General features: G+C 35.9%; 1 protein-coding gene across 20 annotated transcripts in view; it reads left to right on the forward strand.

Annotated features, from left to right (window-relative positions):
* Positions 1-19,882, forward strand: part of adgrl2a (adhesion G protein-coupled receptor L2a) — a 104,432-nt gene extending 84,550 nt beyond the window's left edge. For 2 of the 20 annotated variants that reach the window (XM_059031870.1, XM_059031872.1), the window contains 13 exons: positions 45-218; positions 748-957; positions 1,834-2,054; positions 2,629-2,695; positions 5,901-5,992; positions 7,976-8,020; positions 8,359-8,385; positions 8,860-9,028; positions 12,416-12,544; positions 12,698-12,794; positions 14,297-14,425; positions 15,347-15,364; positions 17,880-19,882. In XM_059031870.1, coding sequence (XP_058887853.1) covers positions 45-218; positions 748-957; positions 1,834-2,054; positions 2,629-2,695; positions 5,901-5,992; positions 7,976-8,020; positions 8,359-8,385; positions 8,860-9,028; positions 12,416-12,544; positions 12,698-12,794; positions 14,297-14,425; positions 15,347-15,364; positions 17,880-18,634 — 2,133 coding nt within the window. In that variant the 3' untranslated portion in view covers positions 18,635-19,882. Of the gene's footprint in view, positions 1-44; positions 219-747; positions 958-1,833; positions 2,055-2,628; positions 2,696-5,900; positions 5,993-7,975; positions 8,021-8,358; positions 8,386-8,859; positions 9,029-12,415; positions 12,545-12,697; positions 12,795-14,296; positions 14,426-15,346; positions 15,399-17,118; positions 17,172-17,879 lie in introns of all 20 variants that reach the window. The other 18 variants (XM_059031871.1, XM_059031884.1, XM_059031875.1 and 15 more) reach the window with 13 other exon arrangements.
* The last annotated feature ends 1,136 nt before the right edge of the window (positions 19,883-21,018 follow it).

Genomic DNA, 21,018 nt, shown 5'->3' on the forward strand with positions numbered 1-21,018 from the left:
AAGCTAATATACTGTTATTTCTTTTTGCTATTCATAATTGTCAGACTGAAAAGTACATCAACTCAAACTGCTCGTTCTGGAACTATTCTGAAAGGAGCATGATGGGACACTGGTCCACTCAGGGATGCAGACTGGTAGAAGCCAATAAAACGCACACAACCTGCGCATGTAGTCACCTGACCAATTTTGCAATTCTTATGACTCACAAGGAAGTAGTGGTGAGTTTATTGTTTTTTTCTTTGTGTATTTGCATGAAGGGCTGATTGAGAACATCTGTCACATCTTTGTTTTATGAACCTGGACAACAGTGTACAAATTTATTACAAATACAAAATGCACACATGTAGTAAAAAAAAAAAAAAAAAAAAAAAAAGACACCACAATCAGGCTCCACTATTAAACCTCGGAGTACAATTGTCAAGAGCAATCCTGCAATTTCCTTTTAAAAAGGTTTGACAGGGAGAGAAAAAAAGAAGATTAATATTTCTCAAACCTAAAGCACAGTCTAGCTTAAAATTCAGGCTGGGTATGTACAGGCATAGCCCTGCTTATAGACATTAATCATGCTCTACCAATGGGCTTAGCTAGTGATTGATGCCCATTGAGCATTTATTTCCATGTGTCACCTATAAAATAAAACAGTAATTTTCCAGCCACTACCTGCTGGAGTGATGTATGGGAGCATCCTTGTTCCTCGATTTGTATTGATAAACAGGCTTATTAATTTGTCCCGTTCTTCTTTTTCAGCACACAGACGGAGTGCATGAGTTACTTCTCGATGTCATCACCAAGGTGGGGATTGTTGTCTCGCTCATTTGCTTGGCCATCTGCATCTTTACATTCTGCTTCTTCCGTGGCCTGCAGAGCGATAGGAACACCATCCACAAAAACCTCTGCATCAATCTCTTCATTGCCGAGTTAATTTTCCTAATTGGCATCGATATGACAGAACCTAAGGTAAGCCCAAGATCTTAGGTATTGATTTTGTGATCTGTTTCCCTGCTCTTCGAAAATGACTTAATCTGAAATGGATGTGAGTTTAAACATGACACTGCCATCAACCTCTCTGTGTATTAAATTGACACACCAAGGTTAAGGCCAGAGCATTAATAAAGATTAAAAGACAGGCAGACATGTCGTCAACACATTTTGGAGTCACCTTTATCCAAAATAGAATTTGCTATTTTATTTTTTACCAAGGATGTCAGATTTATTTTCATGTGAGTACTGTTCTGTACATGAGAAACATACTTCACTTATATCCCTAGAAAGATGCCATCGTTTTATCATGCTTTACTTAGAGGTTATACTTGACTTTTGAGTAAAAACTCAAGCTTATGATTGTCAGTATGTAAATCAAAACAGAAGCAAACAGACTAACCCTGGGACTCTTTGTACTTCCATTCCCTTACAATGACAAGGCTTTATACATCAGTTTGAGATCTGCCTGTGGTAAAGTTCAATGTCAGATTTAAGGTGATTGTTTTCATATTGAAACAGTGTTCTATGAAGTGTCATATTGACAAAAAAACACACATAGAATCTAACATCTTGTTATTCTGAAGCAGTTTCAACAATTTTTATTAGAAAAAAAATAACAAGTAAGACCTAATTTTAAATGAAAGGCAACATTTCTTAGAGGACTGGTAGAAAACTAGTAAGAAACTACTCGGAGGAATCATTTAACTGCTCCCTCTGGAAACAAAGTTATTTCTTGCTAGTCTTCGGGTTTTATCCATCTCAGAAAATGTCCCTTGCTTCAAAGCAGAGTTGGTTGTATTAAAACTCAGAATTGTTGTTTTATTTTTCAATTTACATTTTCTCTCCTTTCAGATTGGCTGTTCAATAATTGCAGGCCTTTTACACTTTTTCTTCCTCACCGCTATTGCTTGGATGTGCCTAGAAGGGGTTCAGCTCTATCTAATGCTGATCGAGGTTTTCGAAAGCGAATACTCTCGGAAAAAGTACTATTACGTTTCTGGCTACCTCATTCCAGCCATAGTGGTGGGTGTAGCTGCAGCTGTCGACTATAACGGCTATGGAACGGAAAAATAGTAAGTAATTCTGAGCATTCTTGCATTTCTTTACATAAGGATTTCGTTAAAGCTTTATTAGCACTGAGTGGAACTATTGGTAATGGAAACAAATTGAAAAGTGAATAACATCGAGACCTTTTCCACCAAATTCACATTACATTTGTTCTCAAAATACCGACACACTTTGTGGTTTGAGCTAATGCTTCATTAATGTCTTTGTTGAAAGACCCTTTGGCAACCTAATATTTCTAAATGCGTTTCCAAAGAAAGCAGCGCATGATTCTATAAAAGCTTTTACACAGATTATTAATACTGCTTGGGTTAAGCCTTTGTCCATTAAAACAGTTTTTTTGTCCTTTTCATCAAATGTACACGCTAGTGGTTACACATCAACCAGCTTGATTACTTATAGCAATTGCTTGAACTTTTAACATGAGTTCAGCTTGTTGGATTTGTTTTAATGCACCTCAAAATAGCACCAATGTCATCATTAATGCAAGACCCTAGTTTGAGTATGGATATTTCCTCCAGATATGTTTTTGTTAATCCTATGATTAACTGATTGTGTATTATTTCTTTTTTTAATTCACAGTTGCTGGCTAAGGTTGAATACTCACTTTGTTTGGAGTTTTATAGGACCTGTCACTTGTATGATTATGGTGAGATTTATTTCCTATTTTTTGTATATTTTTTGTATATTTTTGTACATGAACAATCACAAGGCAATAATGTTCTCAGGTTTTGCAGATGACGGCATGTACCAGCAGATTTAAAGGAAAGGAGGGTTCAGGAAAACACAGACAGATGTAATGCATTTAGGAATTCACTGTACGAAGTGTTAAGTGATGTTTCCTTGTTTTTTGTCTGATTATTCAAATATTCCACAATGGTGGAAAGCTATAATGAATCTTAGGAAATATTGTCAATGCCTTTATGTGAGTAAATATGCCCTAAATAGCATGTGCAAAAAACTCTACACAATGGTCTTGTGGAATTAAAGAAACAAAGAAAAATAAAGGTCAAGTCAACCCATTATCAAAGAATACACAGCTGTTTTCCAATGGATAAAATGAATATGATTCAAAAGTGTTTTTGTTGGTTACATGATTTCCCCAAAGCTTTTAATGACGTTATTTCTTTTTAAATTACACCATAAGACTACCATAAATACGACATTTGCATGTAACCACTGCTTGCTAAATCTATGTAACAAAGACTGGAACATATAATTTATATTTCACAGAAATTGTCTTAATGTGCGAAACAGTTGTCAGTAGAACTACTTTTAATTACCTGTGTGGTGGTTTCACGCATGGTTTTCAAAGCATTGTGTCAATTGTACACCTGGTCATGGATGATATAGGCGAAGGCCATTCTTTATATCATATTGACTACGTTCTGACAGAGTGCACAATTATGTACTGGTTGTGACATTATTATTCTCAACTAAATCGGTTAGACTTAGAACTCAAGGGCCTTGGGGAGTTGCACTCCCTACTTCAAAAAATGAAATGGCAGGTCGCAATCATTGGACAGGTCCTGGAGTGTAATTCTGCTACCATTGTATTGCTTTGCCCTCTAGTCTTCCCAACAGACAGAAACATAGCTGTTAAAACAATATCTTGTACGAAATAGAAGGCGGCAAGAGTAACATTTGCTCAGCCGTTTATTCATTACATTTTTTATGGTTGTTACCAAAAATACAGTAACCTCTTTGAACCTTTTTTAATGGTGTGAACATTAATTAATCTCCCCTAGCTGGGTGCCATCGGGTTATTTAAACTTGCTTGGACAGCAGAACTTCTTGACATAACTCAACATCAGTTCAGCAAATGGAAGGGGTCAGTAGTTTCTGTATGTGCTTAGTTACTGTGCCCACATAATGCTAGCCAGCTGTCTTCATTTATTAGTGTTGTAATAGTTGACTTCCAGTTTGCCAGGTTGTACAGTTTGTAAATAAATTAAGAAACCAGGTAGAATCTATACATGTTCTGTATTTATAGAGAGGCTACTTCTAAAGGGAAGCAAATAATAAATGTAAACCCATAATAGGACAATTTAGTAGTTCAAAGAGATTGAATAAGAGCATTAGAAGCAAGGTTGAGTATCTCATGGAAGAACCTGTGTTGTGACCTAAAGTCTTCAGCACATGATCTTGTCCATGTTACCCAAAGGTATCTTTTTCGTCCTATCATCCTAAAACAAATGTACATTCCATGTTGATCTTGGGCTACTGCAAAAGGTGGCCTGTGTGGCAGATACAAAAAAAATGATACCTTGTTTAAAAACACAATAGAAAAGCCAAATATTTCCAGTTTTAGCACAGCCGGAGTGCCGTGCCTCTGGGCACCAGGGTTATTATCTCCATGAAAAGGAACATGTAAGTAATGAATGGTGGGAAACCATTAGTATGCCTGAAATACTTTAATGAAAGCTTGGATCATGACACGTCAGGAGCGGTTCTTATCATTTGGACAGCTCCATCTGCACCTTAAATATTTAATTCAGTTCGTTTAAAGTTCAACTCACACACTCGCTCGAAAGCCTTCTTTGGAGAGCATTGCTGTGCCTGGCAGTCCCAGTGAGAAATGGGCTTCTGCATGGCTAACAGCAAAGATTCGGAGAAACAAGTGCAGCTTTAGAGCTGCTTTCGCAAGGTAGCTAAAGCTCCAGGGAGGACAAAGAGGGGGTGGAAAATGTGCAGTTCATCTAGGTTACTTTAGAGTAGCGTTTCACTTTTTCTGTCTCATCATATCCATGTCAGCACTGTGGGCTGTGTGAAATGCATTTCAAGCCATAAACTCAAACAGACATGATAAAGATGAGTCGACTGATGGCTCGAAAACAAACTCTGGACCACAGTAATATATGATCTAAAAACCTCTGGTCCCTTTTTTCAATGATCTTTCTCTACAGTAACACTCAGTCATTACGCTAAAGGGGTGGTATGGATTAGCCCGCAGTTTATAATGCGTTATCGGCAATGAAGAATCGTATTACTGTCTATGTTAATTTACAGTACAGAATGATACATGGTGCAGGTATGATACAAGACCAATCAGTGTAATCAATGATCCTCTTTTAAACAGCATAGCTTCCTGTATATGCATAGTCACCAGGAGTCCTCCGTGTCATTATATCATACTACAGCAAAATGGTCCCAGAATGCCTTGCATTCTGTTGTCACAGCTACTTTAAAACAACATCATATAAAGCTTTTATCAGGACTACAGTCTGCTCGAGTAGACCCTTTTATAGTATGCTCTCACTGATTCACAGTCTTCACAGTAACCGGTTGCATTTCAGAATAAGCAGTTGCTAAGTAAATTATGTAGAGAAGTGCCCAGTAGTCACCGTTCATCTAGCTAGCTTTTATATCTCTAAATCATTGTATTGATTTTAAGGGCCAAATAAATGCTCTCAATTGCAGCAAGCTGTAACCTTGTCTGAACTTGATATCAACTTGATAGCCAAATTGATGCAAAGCCCCTCTGGTTCCCAGAGGAAAAGTGCCTGTCGGGCCCTGTAAAAGAAATGTTTAGAATTCCTGGATGCTTTATCTAGTTTTGTCAATGCTATTGTTATTCCGAAACCCAGCCTTGTCTTTATTGTTGCACAATTCCAGGATCTCCAATTTCAAGTGTTTCATTGCTTGACTTCAGAAGTCATACGTCACATGTCTTTTGTTGGTTTTAAATGCATCCTCATGCTGTTATTGATATTGAATGTCACCGAACTTGGCGTCAGTCTGCTTCAGCTTTCACAGAAGGAGAACTATTTTCTTCCCTCTGTGTTGAGCCCAATTGTGTCATCTTTTTGTGTCTATTTTTTCTATATTAATGTTGCCCTTTTCTGTTTTGACAGCTAAATCTTATCTTCCTGGTTATTACAATGTACAAAATGGTGAAGCACTCTACATCCTTAAAACCAGACTCCAGCAGGTTGGAAAATATTAAGTAAGTGAGGACTTTGAGATGTTGTCCTGATTGCGCGACTGAAGACTCTTGTCCATGGGGAGTTAATGACATGGGTGCCTAGCAACTGATAATGCCAATTAAAAAAACAAAACAAAATCATTGCTGTAAGGTCACAGATTGTAAAAAAAAAAAAAAACAGATTATTTTAATACATTCTTAAGGTTTGAACCTTGCCTCTAAAATGCCTCTACAAAAAAACAAAAAAACTGCTGTGATTTCATTTGCATTTAAAATGCAGATTAATATGATTTCTTGTTTGCATTGCTGGTGTGAATATTTTTAGCTTGTTTAGTTAAATTATTTTTTGATTTAGAGACGGCTCTTTTTTGTATCCCTGTTCTCCTTGGAGCGGTAGCTCTGTTACCACTGTTAACCCTTACATTATGCATTGTTTTGTTTGTTTTTTCCAGCTAATTGAGCAAATGTTTGCTTTATCCTAAGCACTTTAGTTCCACATCCCTTTTCAACACAGCCCCTCCTGTTGAGTTAACTAAGGGCTCAAGTCTTGTACATATACAGATTCTTCAAGTGCCTTTTTCAAATACTTTCTACTCTGCTGCATATTCATTAATAACATGTATAATAGAATTAACAACCAGCCTTTTGAAGTTTCTTTTTTATTTTAGCTTTTCAATATTAAAAGAAGAATCCATTGATTCCATTTGGAACCAAGCTGAGTGCATGCAGGACTTCTTTTGATCTGCTATAACTGTTTAGTGTATATTAGGCCCTGTCCACACTGTGCCTTTTATACCTTATTAGTTGCCTTTAGACCATCTAATTTACTTTAAAAAGTGCTAAATACAGTTAGCCTGTACACTATGCAGCATTTAATACCGTATTTGAGACCACCTCAAGTGGTAATCTCGAGTCCAGTTCTAATTAGATCACATCAGGTAGAGCGGTTTGTCAGATGCGTGGACGCTGTAATACCGAACTACATTGTTTGTGTATCCTCCAATATCGCAAAATGCATTCTGATATGTTTTGGCGCGTGGACATTGCAAATACAGTACTCTGAACAGGCGCCTGAAGGAGTTGAGAACGACTATCAATACTGCTGTACCGTATACAATTTCTGAGGCTTGTAAAATGGTGGATCATGGAGCGACATGAGCAATGCAATCGGTCAAGGAAAACTTTAGAGTTCAAAACGAAGCACACAAATCATGATAAGATGTGCCTTGTGTTTTTAAGAAACAAAGCCATAATGTTTGTGCTAAGAAGCGCTATGTCTTCTGTTGGCATGGGCTTCATATTTGCCAGGTTGTAAACATAAAATACAGTGCATGGTGGGATAATGTCATATTAAGTCCCACAGTCCATTGTGCTGCTAGGAACTCTGACCGGACTATTTTAATAGTGTTTGTACACATTAAGCCGATAAAACGTTTTTGAGTACGGTTCTCGAGATCAGTTATGAAGTGTGGACAGTGCCTTAGTTACAGATTACTGCAAGCACACCATGATAAAAATGTGTACTGTTGTATTATTATTAATTTGATTTGATTTTAACTTTAATTTATACCTTTATTTTTAGTCCTATGCATTAATGTAAGTACACTAAATAAATCTATGTAAAGTTTGAGCCCTAAGTCAACGGTCTTTGTCCATTGTGGGAGGAAGTGCACTTTTATGGGGACTGGCACTTTAAAGACAAAAAACAACAATCAATACATCCAAAAATGTTGTTGATTTATTTGTTTATTTTTAAAATAGTTGTTCACCAAATAAAGACACCTCTCAATTTAAATTTATAAGAATAACAGACTATCAAAAAAAAAATCCTGTTTGTTTTCAAGATGGCAAATTATTAAGAAACAAACTTTTCTGAACTATATTTAAAAATGTGTTGCCTAGTCTAACACCAGCTTCATCGCATGTTGCATGATGAGAGAGAGATAATCTATCGCATCTCTCTCTTCTCTTCTCTCCCTTTTCCTATCTTCTCATCTACACCAGTAATTACCGTGTTTGTGACGGCTACTATAATACAGACTTACCAGGGTAAGCTTGAACTGTCCATTAACAACTAATTCAACACACAGATTCTATTCTTTCTTGCAATGTTTAATCAACAATTAAGACTACAATTTCACAAGCCATTAAAGCATTATTTTTTTACAAATGTTGTCAATACATTTTAAATAGAAAAAAATAATATATATATATATATATATATATATATATATATATATATATATATATATATATATATATATATATATATATCTTAATTTCAAAAGCTGTCTTAATTTACACTTACTAAAATGCTAACTCGTTTTCTCTTATTAATCCTAATGGTCTAATTTCTGTTTCTCTTTCCTGCTTGTCATGCTTTCTAGCTATGAAGATAATAAACCATTTATCAAGTAAGATCAATCGCAAGATCTGGAATGTTTTGAGCAGAGTTACTCCTACCCCACCCCCCTTCCATTCTTCTTTTCCTTTTGCTTTTAACTATCAGTTCGGCAGTTCATCATTATTTGACATGCGTTAGCATCTCAGCTGTTTGTAGCCACCCTAATGTACTGTTCTGCAAAGTAATCCTAAAGGGTAGCCGGAGGCCTGCGTTGCCTTCAGACATCTTTTGCGTTCTTCTCTCGCCTGTAACTTTTCCATATCTCTTTACTTTCTCTCACCTTTATTGAGAATCCCTCAACCAAACAATGGGTATAATTGGCTGTGATTAAAATTGTCTTACTTGCAGCACAACTTCATATTGCAAAACTGTTTTGACATAAAAGTATGACGTGCTGCAGTATTCTTCTCCTATGTGTTGTATGTTCTGAATGTTTGCATTTTTGTAATACAAATGTATTTTGTTTCCTGTTTGTCTCTTTCAGATCCTGGGTCCTTGGTGCTTTTGGTCTTATTTGCCTTCTTGGATTGACCTGGTCATTTGGATTGCTGTATATCAATGAGTCCACTGTTGTGATGGCTTACCTCTTTACAATATTCAATGCATTTCAGGGGATGTTCCTCTTAATATTCCTCTGTATCCTCCAGAAGAAAGTAAGTACTGCAAAAGAATGTGCTTTATATCTGATATACAATTTAATGACCTTACTTGGTAACTTGTGTTCAGTGAATCTCTGATAATAAAGCTCTGGAATGAAATTAAACACATAAATATTTTACTCCAGCAAAAAAAACTTATGTATTAATAGTAGGGGACTGTTCAGAAATTGCTCTCCAGGGCACCTCTTTTGACTTGAAACCAGCTGTGAAATATTGACAGAAAACTTGGAACACCCCAATGCAGTGCAAATTCAAGTTCTTTATTCATGGAACTAGTAACATAACCCATACATTTACAGTCACAGTGGAGGGTCATTATTCAGGTCTCTTCATACATTTTTATAACAAGAATCACTCTATAAATTAAATACTAAATGAAATTATATTCACCCTCTCGATTGGGGCTTAAAAAAAGGTCTTGCTGGAATTCATACAATATAAAATAATTAGGGCTTGATTTTTTCGGTTTTTATTTTTTGTTGGTGTGGCAATGTGCCCCGTCCCTGTGTGCATTTGTATGTTGCGTGCGTGCGTGTGTAAATGTCGGTGTATAGATTGGTACACGGGATATAAACGGGTCTGTGTTTCACGTGTATTTAAAAAGTGCAAACAACAGACAGTTCCAGTAGTGAAAAGGTGAGTGGTGAAGTCCGGGTTTGTCGCTGGCCTGCGGCTGCAGCTCCGGATCGTGCTCAGTAATCTTTAGTGAAACAACACACAAGACACACAGTGTTAGGACACAGACACAAAACACTCACGGTCGATTTCACAAACGGGCTCCTTCTTGGTCATATAATTTAACCATATGCAAAGGAACAGATCACTCAAGCCATGCCCCCTATTTATACCCTCGCCCATGACCCCGAGGTTAACGAGCGCATCCGCTCCTCCAGTCCTCGGATGCCACGCCACTTACCGTCTGGGTCACTGAGCTCGGGTGCCATGGCTCCGCCCCCTTCCGAACTGACCGACTTCCATCTCCCCTACGGAATAAATTGTCGTGCCATTTCATTAAGGGTACTCTGTTCCTCGTATACCGTGCTCTCACAGGTCGAGAGGGAGATCTAACACTAAGACTCATTCGATCTCTGTCACAGTTGGGTTTTGGTGTTGTTTCAGTTTCTTATTATCAGTTGACGTATTAGCCTTTTAACAGCAAGTATTTATTATTTAATATAATTATTATTTTATTAATTGTAATTAAGGTGTCCACCCATCCCTTATTGGGCGAGACAGTCCCGAAATGTAAAGATCAAGTCCTGGTCCCAGGCTTAATGCCTCTGGGATGGCTTTTGTCCCGAATTCCTAGACACAGTGCAATCTTACAGTTTAGCGCCACAGTCAAACCATGTTTTGGAGAAAAAGTAAAAAATGTGTTTTTAAAAATATGTAAATATACCCCAGCATAAGATGTCATTAATGCAATTAGAATGTAATTTATGAAGCCCTGGTAATTCCTATTGTATTTCTTGTTCTTTGTTCACATGTTCATTTCCACTTTGTCCGTTGTTTGTATTGCAATTTCTGCATTTATAAAAAATATATTAATTACAAAAAAAAAAAAACGTCACTCGAATGAGTGTATTCTGTTACGTAGGTCCACAAAAATTGCCAATGTGTCAGTAGCAATGTCTATACACACTGCCCGCCTTCTAAAAGATGTTTTCTTTATGAAGTGAATGATTGACATTATTAAAAATATATTGTCGAAACCCAGGTTGAACGGTTTAAAAAAATAACTTTTCTAAATAGGTCTTTGGAGATGTTTTTAGTGTTATTATCGGTTCAAATGAAAAACTTCAAGCCCTAAAAATAATACACATTTCAACATATGGTTCAGCTGGGTACAAAATCAGTCATCTTTTTGATATTCCCACTTTGGAGAGTGGACTGTGTCAATTAGCTTATCTGCAAGATAAAGTAAACCACAGTGAAAACACCTTTTTATTTGTACTCAGTTTTTTATATTAAGTTGAGTCAGCGAAAGAGATAATAATGTACCAGCCTGGTGTGAAAGACCCTAACTCCCTGTCAGAATGTGTACACCCGCAATAATACAGATAACGTTTCTTTCTACCATAGGAACAAAAGACAAACTAACTCTGAAATGTTTTATTTAGATAAAATAATATTCTGATTTAATGTCATTTTGGATGACATGCTTAAGTAATCCTGATTTATTACAATAGTTTTCTTGACTAGATTTCTGCGATCACAGCCTATTTTGTAAATTATTTTTCTTGTTTCGTCGTACTATAGTACTTAAAACTGCATTACTTTAATTTGCCCAAGATGTGAAGGTGTACCTCCAACCTTACTTAGCGCCCTTCCTGGTCGGGAGGTAGATTTGCAACTCAGATTCCTTCTCTCCCGTTCACACAGGCCCATTGTTGACTAGGCCTAGAGCTCAAAACAGAGACCTCAAATGCATGTTGAGTAAGAATACTGAAGAACTGTCTAGCGATTCACAATAATAATAATAATAATAATAATGATAATAATACATTAAAAAACCTGAATCCAGTCGCAGGTCTCCCCCTGCCTGCCCCACACTGCCACATATTAATGGAACAAATTGTGGGAGGCTTGGTCCTTAGCACTGTAAATGTCTGCCAGTAGTACTGTTGACTAGATACCCTAAAGCATGAATTTCATGAGCTAATTTAAGCTAAATACTAAAATGAATTAAGCTGATCAGCCACCATATCGGAGCCTGCATTGAGTTAGCTGTCGTCGTGCATAAATATCTATGGAAGGTTTACATCCAGTATTCACACCGTGGTTTGGTATATAAGAGCAGCAGCAGGTGTGGTTAAACTAAACATACACTGTGTCTCATCATGTACAAACAATATCAGTACCACAACAATAAAGCAAACAGGACATAACAACCTGCTGTACAGCCCTGTACATCTGCGTTCTACTGAACAAAAAAAAAAACTTTGCAGATTCCCCAATATATTCATAAAAATGCTGCTGTGAAAGCATATGCTTCCACTACAAACATATCATTGTAATACAAAGTATTCCCAGTTTGCTGACTCCAACACCTACAGATATATACACCCGATTGCAATAACTCCTTATCTATAGGCGTAGTCCCATACAAAATTAGAATAATTCAGAGCAACATTCTGTTTTGTTTGTTTCTTGTTATTACTAGGTATTCCCGTGGGTTCAGAAAGATCTATAAGATAGAGAGCTTCATCTACTTTTCATACACTGATCATCAGCTCTTTAGCACAGACAGTATATTGCTGAAATCGGCAAAATGGAGAATGCTTTAAACTCATTTTCCATACAGTGCATGGTGTTTTTTCGTGGGAGGGCTAATACGTTGTTAAGCTCAGATACTAATTTCCACCCATTATTTACCTGCAGGTCCGTAAAGAGTACAGCAAATGTTTCCGACACACATACTGTTGTGGCGGACTACCAACTGAGAACTCACACAGCACAGTGAAGGCCTCGACAACAAGGACTAGCGCTCGTTATTCCTCCGGCACTCAGGTAAAGATAACGGACAGGCTTCTTTTAATTCTATTTCTTTACAGGAAGGCATATTGAGACCAGTGTAAATGATCTGCAGACACACACTGTTTGTACAAAATCACCAAGAAAGTGAATGGATGTCCCGTTAAATATTCTTTGTTTGTTGAACAGAGCCGCATTAGGAGGATGTGGAATGACACTGTTAGAAAGCAATCTGAGTCTTCTTTTATCTCAGGTGACATCAACAGCACTTCAACCCTTAACCAAGGTCAGTTTATAACTTTTTACATTTCTGTTTCAAGTATCTGTAAGTCTAACCATGAACCTTTAAGGTCAACTTCAATTTCAAAGCCTGTGAAGGGTACATCAGTCAGCTTGTGTGGGATGCAAAGAAACTTCTTCTATTTATAGGAATTGTTTTTTAAAATGATTTCATATATTCTTTAACTTGAGCATAAATATGATGATGGAGTAGATTATGTTAAACTTTCATTCACCTTACCTGCTGGAATATGTTATTCAGCTTACACAGCAATGGAGTACTTTTAAAATGGTTTGCAAAGTGTGCAAAATAACAAACGTTAAGGCATGCATGTATTAAGTCTGTCTACATTTATACATACTGGTTTGATGCAGAAAACTAATTGATACATATTTTAAAAGGTTATCACAAATGGTGCACTCTGTTTCATTAGGTGTCTCATCTGAATTTAATTTCAGCGATTCTTACACCAGCCTGCGAAAGATTGATATCAAGTTACTGGATAACTGAAATTGGAAATTAACAGAATACAAAATTGGAGCAAAAAAAATGCAGTGTTTTTTGATTACATACACTTTCATTATGTTCTATAGGGAGTTAAAAGAGCCATATCTGAGTCAAGACCCAGGGACTGACTTTTAGCAGAGGGAGGTCTGAAGTGGCACATATTTTAGCATGCTGGCAACAATATTGAAGGCTGAATTTAAACAGATTTGTTTGAAATGGCTGGGTACTAGAAACAAAATAAAAACAGGATATTTAGCTAGTAAACTGTGGATGCATATATTTTTTAATTGTCTGATGTTTTTGAGCACATGGACTTGTACCATATAGCCCCCTGTCTTTCATTTATTGGCATTAATGCAAGACCCTTGCAGGCTGTTTCGGAATGCACATTGTTTTGGCTGACCTATATCATTGTATCCTGACTTTAAATACCATTACTATTCAACTCAGTGTCACAAAAGTCTCAAAATACCATAAGTAGTGTCTTTAGAAGTAGAGATGTGTGAAATACCTTTTCATATTTAGTTCAGATTAACTTTTACATAACCCTATATAAATTCAAAATACTATATTTGTTTCATCCTTTTGTATCTGGTTTCAACCTAAATATGACAGTGTTTAAACTTCTTAACACACTACAGCTGTAAGATATATTTGAAAACCTCAAGGACCTTGATCTTTTCTGTCCTGTTTTATCTTGCAAATGTAACATTTTTGGGTTTATAATTGCTAATTTAGTTTAACAGCAATTTTATATGAATAGCAAATGTCATACTCCGCAGGTGTTTACATAAAGGGATCCATTCTACACCTCTGAATCAATGAAACTCTAATGATCTTCTTTGTCTTCTGTTAGATGTACAAATATAATCTTAGTTACCTTGGCAAATTTAAATAGGCTTTTTTAACCTGCTCCTCAAGACTGCATGTACGGTGTATGATTAAGACTTTAGGTGTAGATGTAGAAAACTGATATCTCTTTTTCTGTCTCATTGCTTTAGGGATGACGGGCAATTGTCTACTAACAAACCCTCTTCTTCGACCCCACGGCACTAACAACCCTTATAACACCTTACTTGCTGAAACGATTGTTTGTAATGCCCCTTCAGCTCCCGTGTTTAACTCACCAGGTGTGCTTACTTACCACTTCAAAAGAAAAAAAGAAAACAAAATATTCACATGTGCAAGGGCCTCATCATACTATCAAGATATGAAAGTCATGGTATCACTTACCATAGCTATATAATTTCATTTCAGTGGCTGTTGTAATGGTTTAGAATTGACCCTTCTGTCATTACGCCGACTTAGAGACACATGGTTTACAAGAATCCTTGTAATATAATGAGTTTATTGGTCTAAAATGATGACGTAAAGTCTGAGCTGGTGTATTTACTGTCTATATATATATATATATATATATATATATATATATATATATATATATATATATATATATATATATTTTTTTTTTTTTTTTTTCTGTGACAGAAACAAAGGATGTTTGATATTACATTTGGAAAAGAGATACTACACTTTATTTCTTGATAATATTGTTGAAAGCTGTAAGCAGTTTTAGTCCTGAAAATAGTGCTGCCATTATTTGTTCTGCTGTGATTTAAAAAAACATTTTAAATAGTATCATAGGTTATCTGATATACATCTTTCCTGTACAGATCCTGAGGGGCATGTTTTCTTGCATTAAGTACTATAAGACTACAGCACAAAGAAACTGAATGCACTTTCAACAGCTACTTGAAGTACAAAACTAACAGATCCAGTCCTCTTGTGTAGCTTTAATATTATGTAGACGTACACTGATACCATTAAAAGCAGGTGTTATAAAATACGTAATTCTAGGACATTAAAAGTATTTGCCTCCCAAATGATCAGCTTCCATCTTATATTTGTTGTATAAAATAAGTTAAAATGAATTCATTTGTGATTGTAGAACAGTTCTTGGCAAAAACAAACACACTTTTTTTTTTTTTAACTGTTTCAATATTGTATTGTCTTTATCTTATTTCTTGCTTTTTCCTTACGCTTTCCTCTAGTGACCTACAGAGAGACAAGTATGGGAGTAAAACTTAACTTTGCCTATCAAATGTAATTTTTTTTCAGCATGATTACTAAAACAAGGCACAATCAAACGTCATGCAGTAGACTCAGTGGGCAAGTGGTTCACAATTTTAAATTTGATATTCTATCTACACATTCTTTTTCCCAATCCAAATCATTCAATTGGTTTTCAAAATGTATTGTAGCCCAAATTTAAATTGAGATAATCTAGCATGCAGTGGTTTTTTTTCTGCTGTAACAAAACAAAAAAAACACATTTTTGAAAGGGGGTGACAAAAATGGTGCTTCCATTGACTCAATCTCTATCAGTTTTTCTAAAGGCTGAAGAAAGTCCCTGATTCCAGTTTCAAGAGGCACATCAACATAGGGGTGGCTCATCAAGACAGATAACTAAAGAATTGTACAATTGTATAAAGCTGCAGTGTAATATAGACGCTGTATATATATATATATATATATATATATATATATATATATATATATATATATATATATATATATATTCGATATAGATAGATAGGCAGACAGATAATATAATATACACCAAAACTAAATTTATTAGATTGTATTTGCTATTATGTTGACTCCTTTCTTCGGTATTCTTTCAAGGAAGAATATAAAGCATACCTTCAGAATGAAAAAAACACCATTCCTTAATAATTCATAACAGAAAATGCAGCATATGTTTTCCCAAAACCTGCACTCTTAGTTCAATACTCGACCAATACATCTGCATTTTATACTTGCTTACTCTGAGAACCTATTTCTGGTTGGGAATTTGTTTCTGCTTTTTCTTTTGTTTCTTTTTCTATAATAAACTGCAGCTTTAGTTGTCTCACAGACAAGTCAAAACTGGAACTGATGCAGTGTTTTTTCAGTAACTTCCAAGTGTAATCCCTCCAAGCCTTGCGTATATTGCAGCAGCCTCACAGTGGTCAGTTTCCATTCCAGTCCCATCAATCCATCCTTTCTCCAGACATACCTGATTGTCTAGATGAAAATGGTTATTTTTTATTTATTTTTTATTTTTTAGTAATGCATAAACAAATACAGCGCTCTCCACATCACCAACTGTTCATAATCTTTTTTCTTTCTTTCTTTGCCTAATACGCACTGTGATGTCTATTTTACATGTTTGTGTGTCTACAAAAGAGGACTTTCTTATCTCAATAACAGCATGTCACCATAAAATGCCCATTTTTCTTAATCTCCCTTTCATATCTCCAGCAGGTTCTGCGCAATCTGTCATTCTTTCAGTGGTAAATAGATGTCAGCGCCAGCTGATACCTTCCTCCCATTCCACGACTAATACGTATTCTTTGACTTAATTTCTGTGACCTGTGCTTCCAGAAACTCCTAACATTTCTACATCTGACCTAGGCCTTGGTTTCCATGGTTTCCATGGCCAAGCTGTTTATAGCCTGTAAGGTTCATTCAGTACTGTCACTGTGGCTGATGTAGGCTGCAGGGCTGCAGACAAATGCTGACCTTTTTAGGCCCGGAACAGTGGCTGCCAGACAAAGTACCATATATAACCACACACATAAACAAAGATTTATTAAATGGGGAAACAGAACAAAAAAAGCTGTTATTGCTTGTTAATTTGTTGTTTGCTGAACCCTTGCTCTGACTAAGTTGCTAAGATTATTATTTTTTTTTTGTGATTATTCATCATGCTACAATAAATCATTTTACATTAAATATATATATATATATATATTTTTTTTTTTTTTTTTTTGTATATCAGCAACTCTTAGGCCAGATAGACTGAGCAGACAGACATGATGTGAGTTGTCCAAAGTGAGTCATTCCACCTGCTGTCTATCGTGATGTCGGATGGTGCTTGTGGGCCCCCTGTAATGCGAGAGATGGCTGTCATTGTTTAACATAATTATTTTGTATTTGTTTATGTTTTCCCATTCATTTTTCCTCATCTCCAGATAAGGAGTTTTTATGTAGTAGCTTGCCCGTTTGTGGCTACACATTTGTACATTTACCTATACTTTTGTGAATGTGATCTATCTCTTTCTCTATCTCTATCTCTCTCTCTCTCTCTCATATATATATATATATATATATATATATATATATATATATATATATATATATATATATATATATGTATATGTATTTTAGTGTTGTTTAGGACAAAAGTCTTTTATTTTGTTTAAGCGTTTTTATTATGCAATGGCATGGATTTCAACATTCCTTATGGATTTATTTTGTTTTTTCATTTCGGCATTCGTGATTTTTTATTTGGCAATCTGGAATGCTGTTCTCAGTATTCATGAAAATAACAGTGTACAAATATCATGGTTCCATAAGGATTTAATAATAATAACTGTTATAATTGACATACAATTTGCTTTAAAAATAAAAATAATAAAAGAAACAACGGTTTTGTCCTGAACCGCATTAAATGTATATTATTTATTTATTTACTTTCATTTTGGGAATGGAAGTGACGTTTCCCTAAAGTTGAATCTCGTTCGTGTTTTCTCATTCCAGGACACTCACTGAACAACGCCAGGGATGCAAGTGCAATGGATACTCTACCGCTAAATGGTAACTTTAATAATAGCTACTCACTTCGCAATGGGGACTACAGTGACAGCGTGCAGGTTATGGATTGTGGACTCAGCCTTGACGACGCAGCCTTTGAAAAGATGATCATTTCTGAACTGGTGCACAACAACCTTCGGGCCTGCAACAAGAACCACAACATTGAGAGAACTCCTTCAGCCAAAGTAACCGTGGGCGGGAGCAGCAGCGAAGATGATGCCATCGTGGCTGACGCTTCATCTTTGGTGCTTGGCGACAACCCTGGACTGGAGCTACACCACACAGAGCTGGAGGCCCCACTAATCCCCCAACGGACTCACTCGCTTCTGTATCCCCCTCAGAAGAAAGTGAAGACCGAGAGAACAGACAGCTATGTTTCACAGCTAACAGCAGAGGCTGAGGACAACCTGCAGTCCCCAAACAGAGACTCCCTTTATACTAGTATGCCTAACCTAAGAGACTCTCTGTACCCAGAGAGCAGCCCCGATGTGGAGGAAGATCTCTCTCCTTCAAAGAGGAGTGACGACGAGGACATTTACTACAAAAGCATGCCCAATCTCGGAGCTGGGAACCAGCTTCAGGCATACTATCAAATCAGCAGGGGTAACAGTGATGGATATATTATTCCTATTAACAAAGAAGGCTGTATCCCGGAAGGAGATGTGAGAGAAGGACAAATGCAGCTGGTGACAAGTCTTTAAATGTATCTTAAAAACTCTTGATGCAGGTATTAGGAAATTTGAATGGACCTGCTTCCCTTTTATCTCTATGGACAGACGGACACTGCGGTCTGATTTGAATATCTGCATTTTTTTTTTGTTTGTTTTTGGTGAAATTTTATGACAAACTCTGTATATAATATGCAGAATATAGTAATACAAAGAATTGTCAAAGACAAACCAACCATGTATTTAGATGTGCTGCTGCTGAACAATTTGAGAATAACTGGCAATTCCAATTCAGCAGTTTTCGAACTAAGGTTGTACATACATTTACATTATTTCTTGTAATAGCCCATGTTGTATTATATACACATGCAGGCACTAGGACCCGGTGTGGAGTGATTTGAACTGTCGTGAGATATTCCTGACAAGACTTTTTGAAATCAGGAATATAAAGGTCCTGGATCATTTGGTAGTTACAAGTCATGTCCATCAAGGTTGAAGATTGGGAATGTATGACCACTAGCAATCAAGCCACAGGCCTTATATTTTCTCAATTATACATTGAACTGTTCTCAAGAATAATGGCTAAAGAAAATATATTTTGTTGTATTGCTAGTGTAAAATAAAATGAATTCATGACAACCATAAATATAAAAAAAAACATTTAAAAACATGTAAGAGATTATTGTGTAAAAGTTTCACATATGTTATAAAATGTGTTTATTCTTCTTACACTTCGTTCATCGTAGTATGTTTGAAAAAAAAAAATCAGCCATGTTCACTTTTTCCACTTGTAAACAGTGTTTTGCTTACATATAAATTATAAATCTTGTCCTTTAAAAATCAATTTTGTATTGCCAAATGAACTTATTCTAAGGGGAGAAGTACCCCATATTTAAGCCAATAATGCCATGCCTTGCACAATTTGGTGTAAATTAGGTAATACTGTAATTTGTTTTACTGTAAAATATTTGACAAAGGAAAATGGGCAACAGGCACTTGAAACAAACTCTTCAATATCTGTTCGTTTTCATCCTTTTTTAAAGTCATGGTTATTATGATACCATATTTCAGATTCCTACATTTGGAAACTAATTTATTTCTGTCTTAAAAAAAAAAAAAAAAAAAAAAAAAAGGTCTAACAAGGTGTGTAAATTCTTTCAGCACTGGTATGCTTCATTCATTCTTTTGTGTAAACCTGTTAATAAGGAGCCCATCACTAATAGCTGATGTAAAGTTTAACACTTGTTTGACAGTAAATAAATGTGAGATTTTTTTCAAATACTCCAGTTGTTTTATTGAATGTTTATTTCATAATTGCAATGAAAAAAAAACCAGTAATTTATGTCACAAATGTATTTCCTCCAGTTAAATATATTTTATATTGTAAGATTAAATCACACAGTTCTTTATTTGTGAGAAAAAATCTGTTAATATAAAATTAGTTACCTGCTAGTTATGTCGGTAAAATAGCTTCATTTTATAAGTATGGTCAAATGTATTTATTTTTCTTCCTAAAGAAACATTGGGTTACGAGTTGTTATATGTGCTCAGGTCATGTGACATGAGGGTCATTTCCCAACTCGTAATGGTTGACATTTCAAAATTGAAAGGGAACATATAATCAGCATAAGTATGTAATATTTTTATTTTAAAATATTTAACATACCAGCAAGATTCTGTTGATTTCCAGTTTCTTATGCTATAGATTTTGTTCATTCATTGCCTTGCATATATTTCTGAAGATAAAGGTAAATGTACTGAACATCACAATCCAGTTTCTTATGCTATAGATTTTGTTCATTCATTGCCTTGCATATATTTCTGAAGATAAAGGTAAATGTACTGAACATCACAATCATTTTTACAATGCATTCATACAAAGTGCTACTATCTGATTTTAAAAGGTTTCCAAACTCACACTCATTGCAAAGTGACAGAAGACATTATCCAGTCAGACACATTTTTGTATATTTCGCAGATTCTAAAAATGATAATGCAATATGTATTTACTTATATTTTTATAGCGCCTTTAGCCAAGGCGCTTTACAAGTTTAAACAAAATGGTACAATCAAGAAAATTGGGTGAAAAAAGAATGTAAGTTTATTGGGCTAGGGTGGGGAGATACAGATTAGTTGTTTAAATGAAAGTAGAGGGCCAGAAGCTAGGTCAGGGTCAGGGAAGCAGGGTCACAACAGGAGGTCAGGGGATAGAAGCATCAGTAGGATGGGCTTGGGAAAAGAGATGCGTTTTGAGGGAGGAGCGGAAACTATGCAGTGTGGGTGACTCTTTTATGATAACTGGGAGTCAATTCCAATGAAGGGGAGCAAGAAAGGAAAGGGAACGGAAACTGGATTGGGCGCAGGGCGAGGGTGGGACAGAGAGGGACAATAGGGATTGGGAACGTAAGGGATGTGGA

This window comes from Acipenser ruthenus, chromosome 10 (genome assembly GCF_902713425.1).
Source record: "Acipenser ruthenus chromosome 10, fAciRut3.2 maternal haplotype, whole genome shotgun sequence".
In the NCBI taxonomy this organism is placed as follows: Eukaryota; Metazoa; Chordata; class Actinopteri; order Acipenseriformes; family Acipenseridae; genus Acipenser; species Acipenser ruthenus.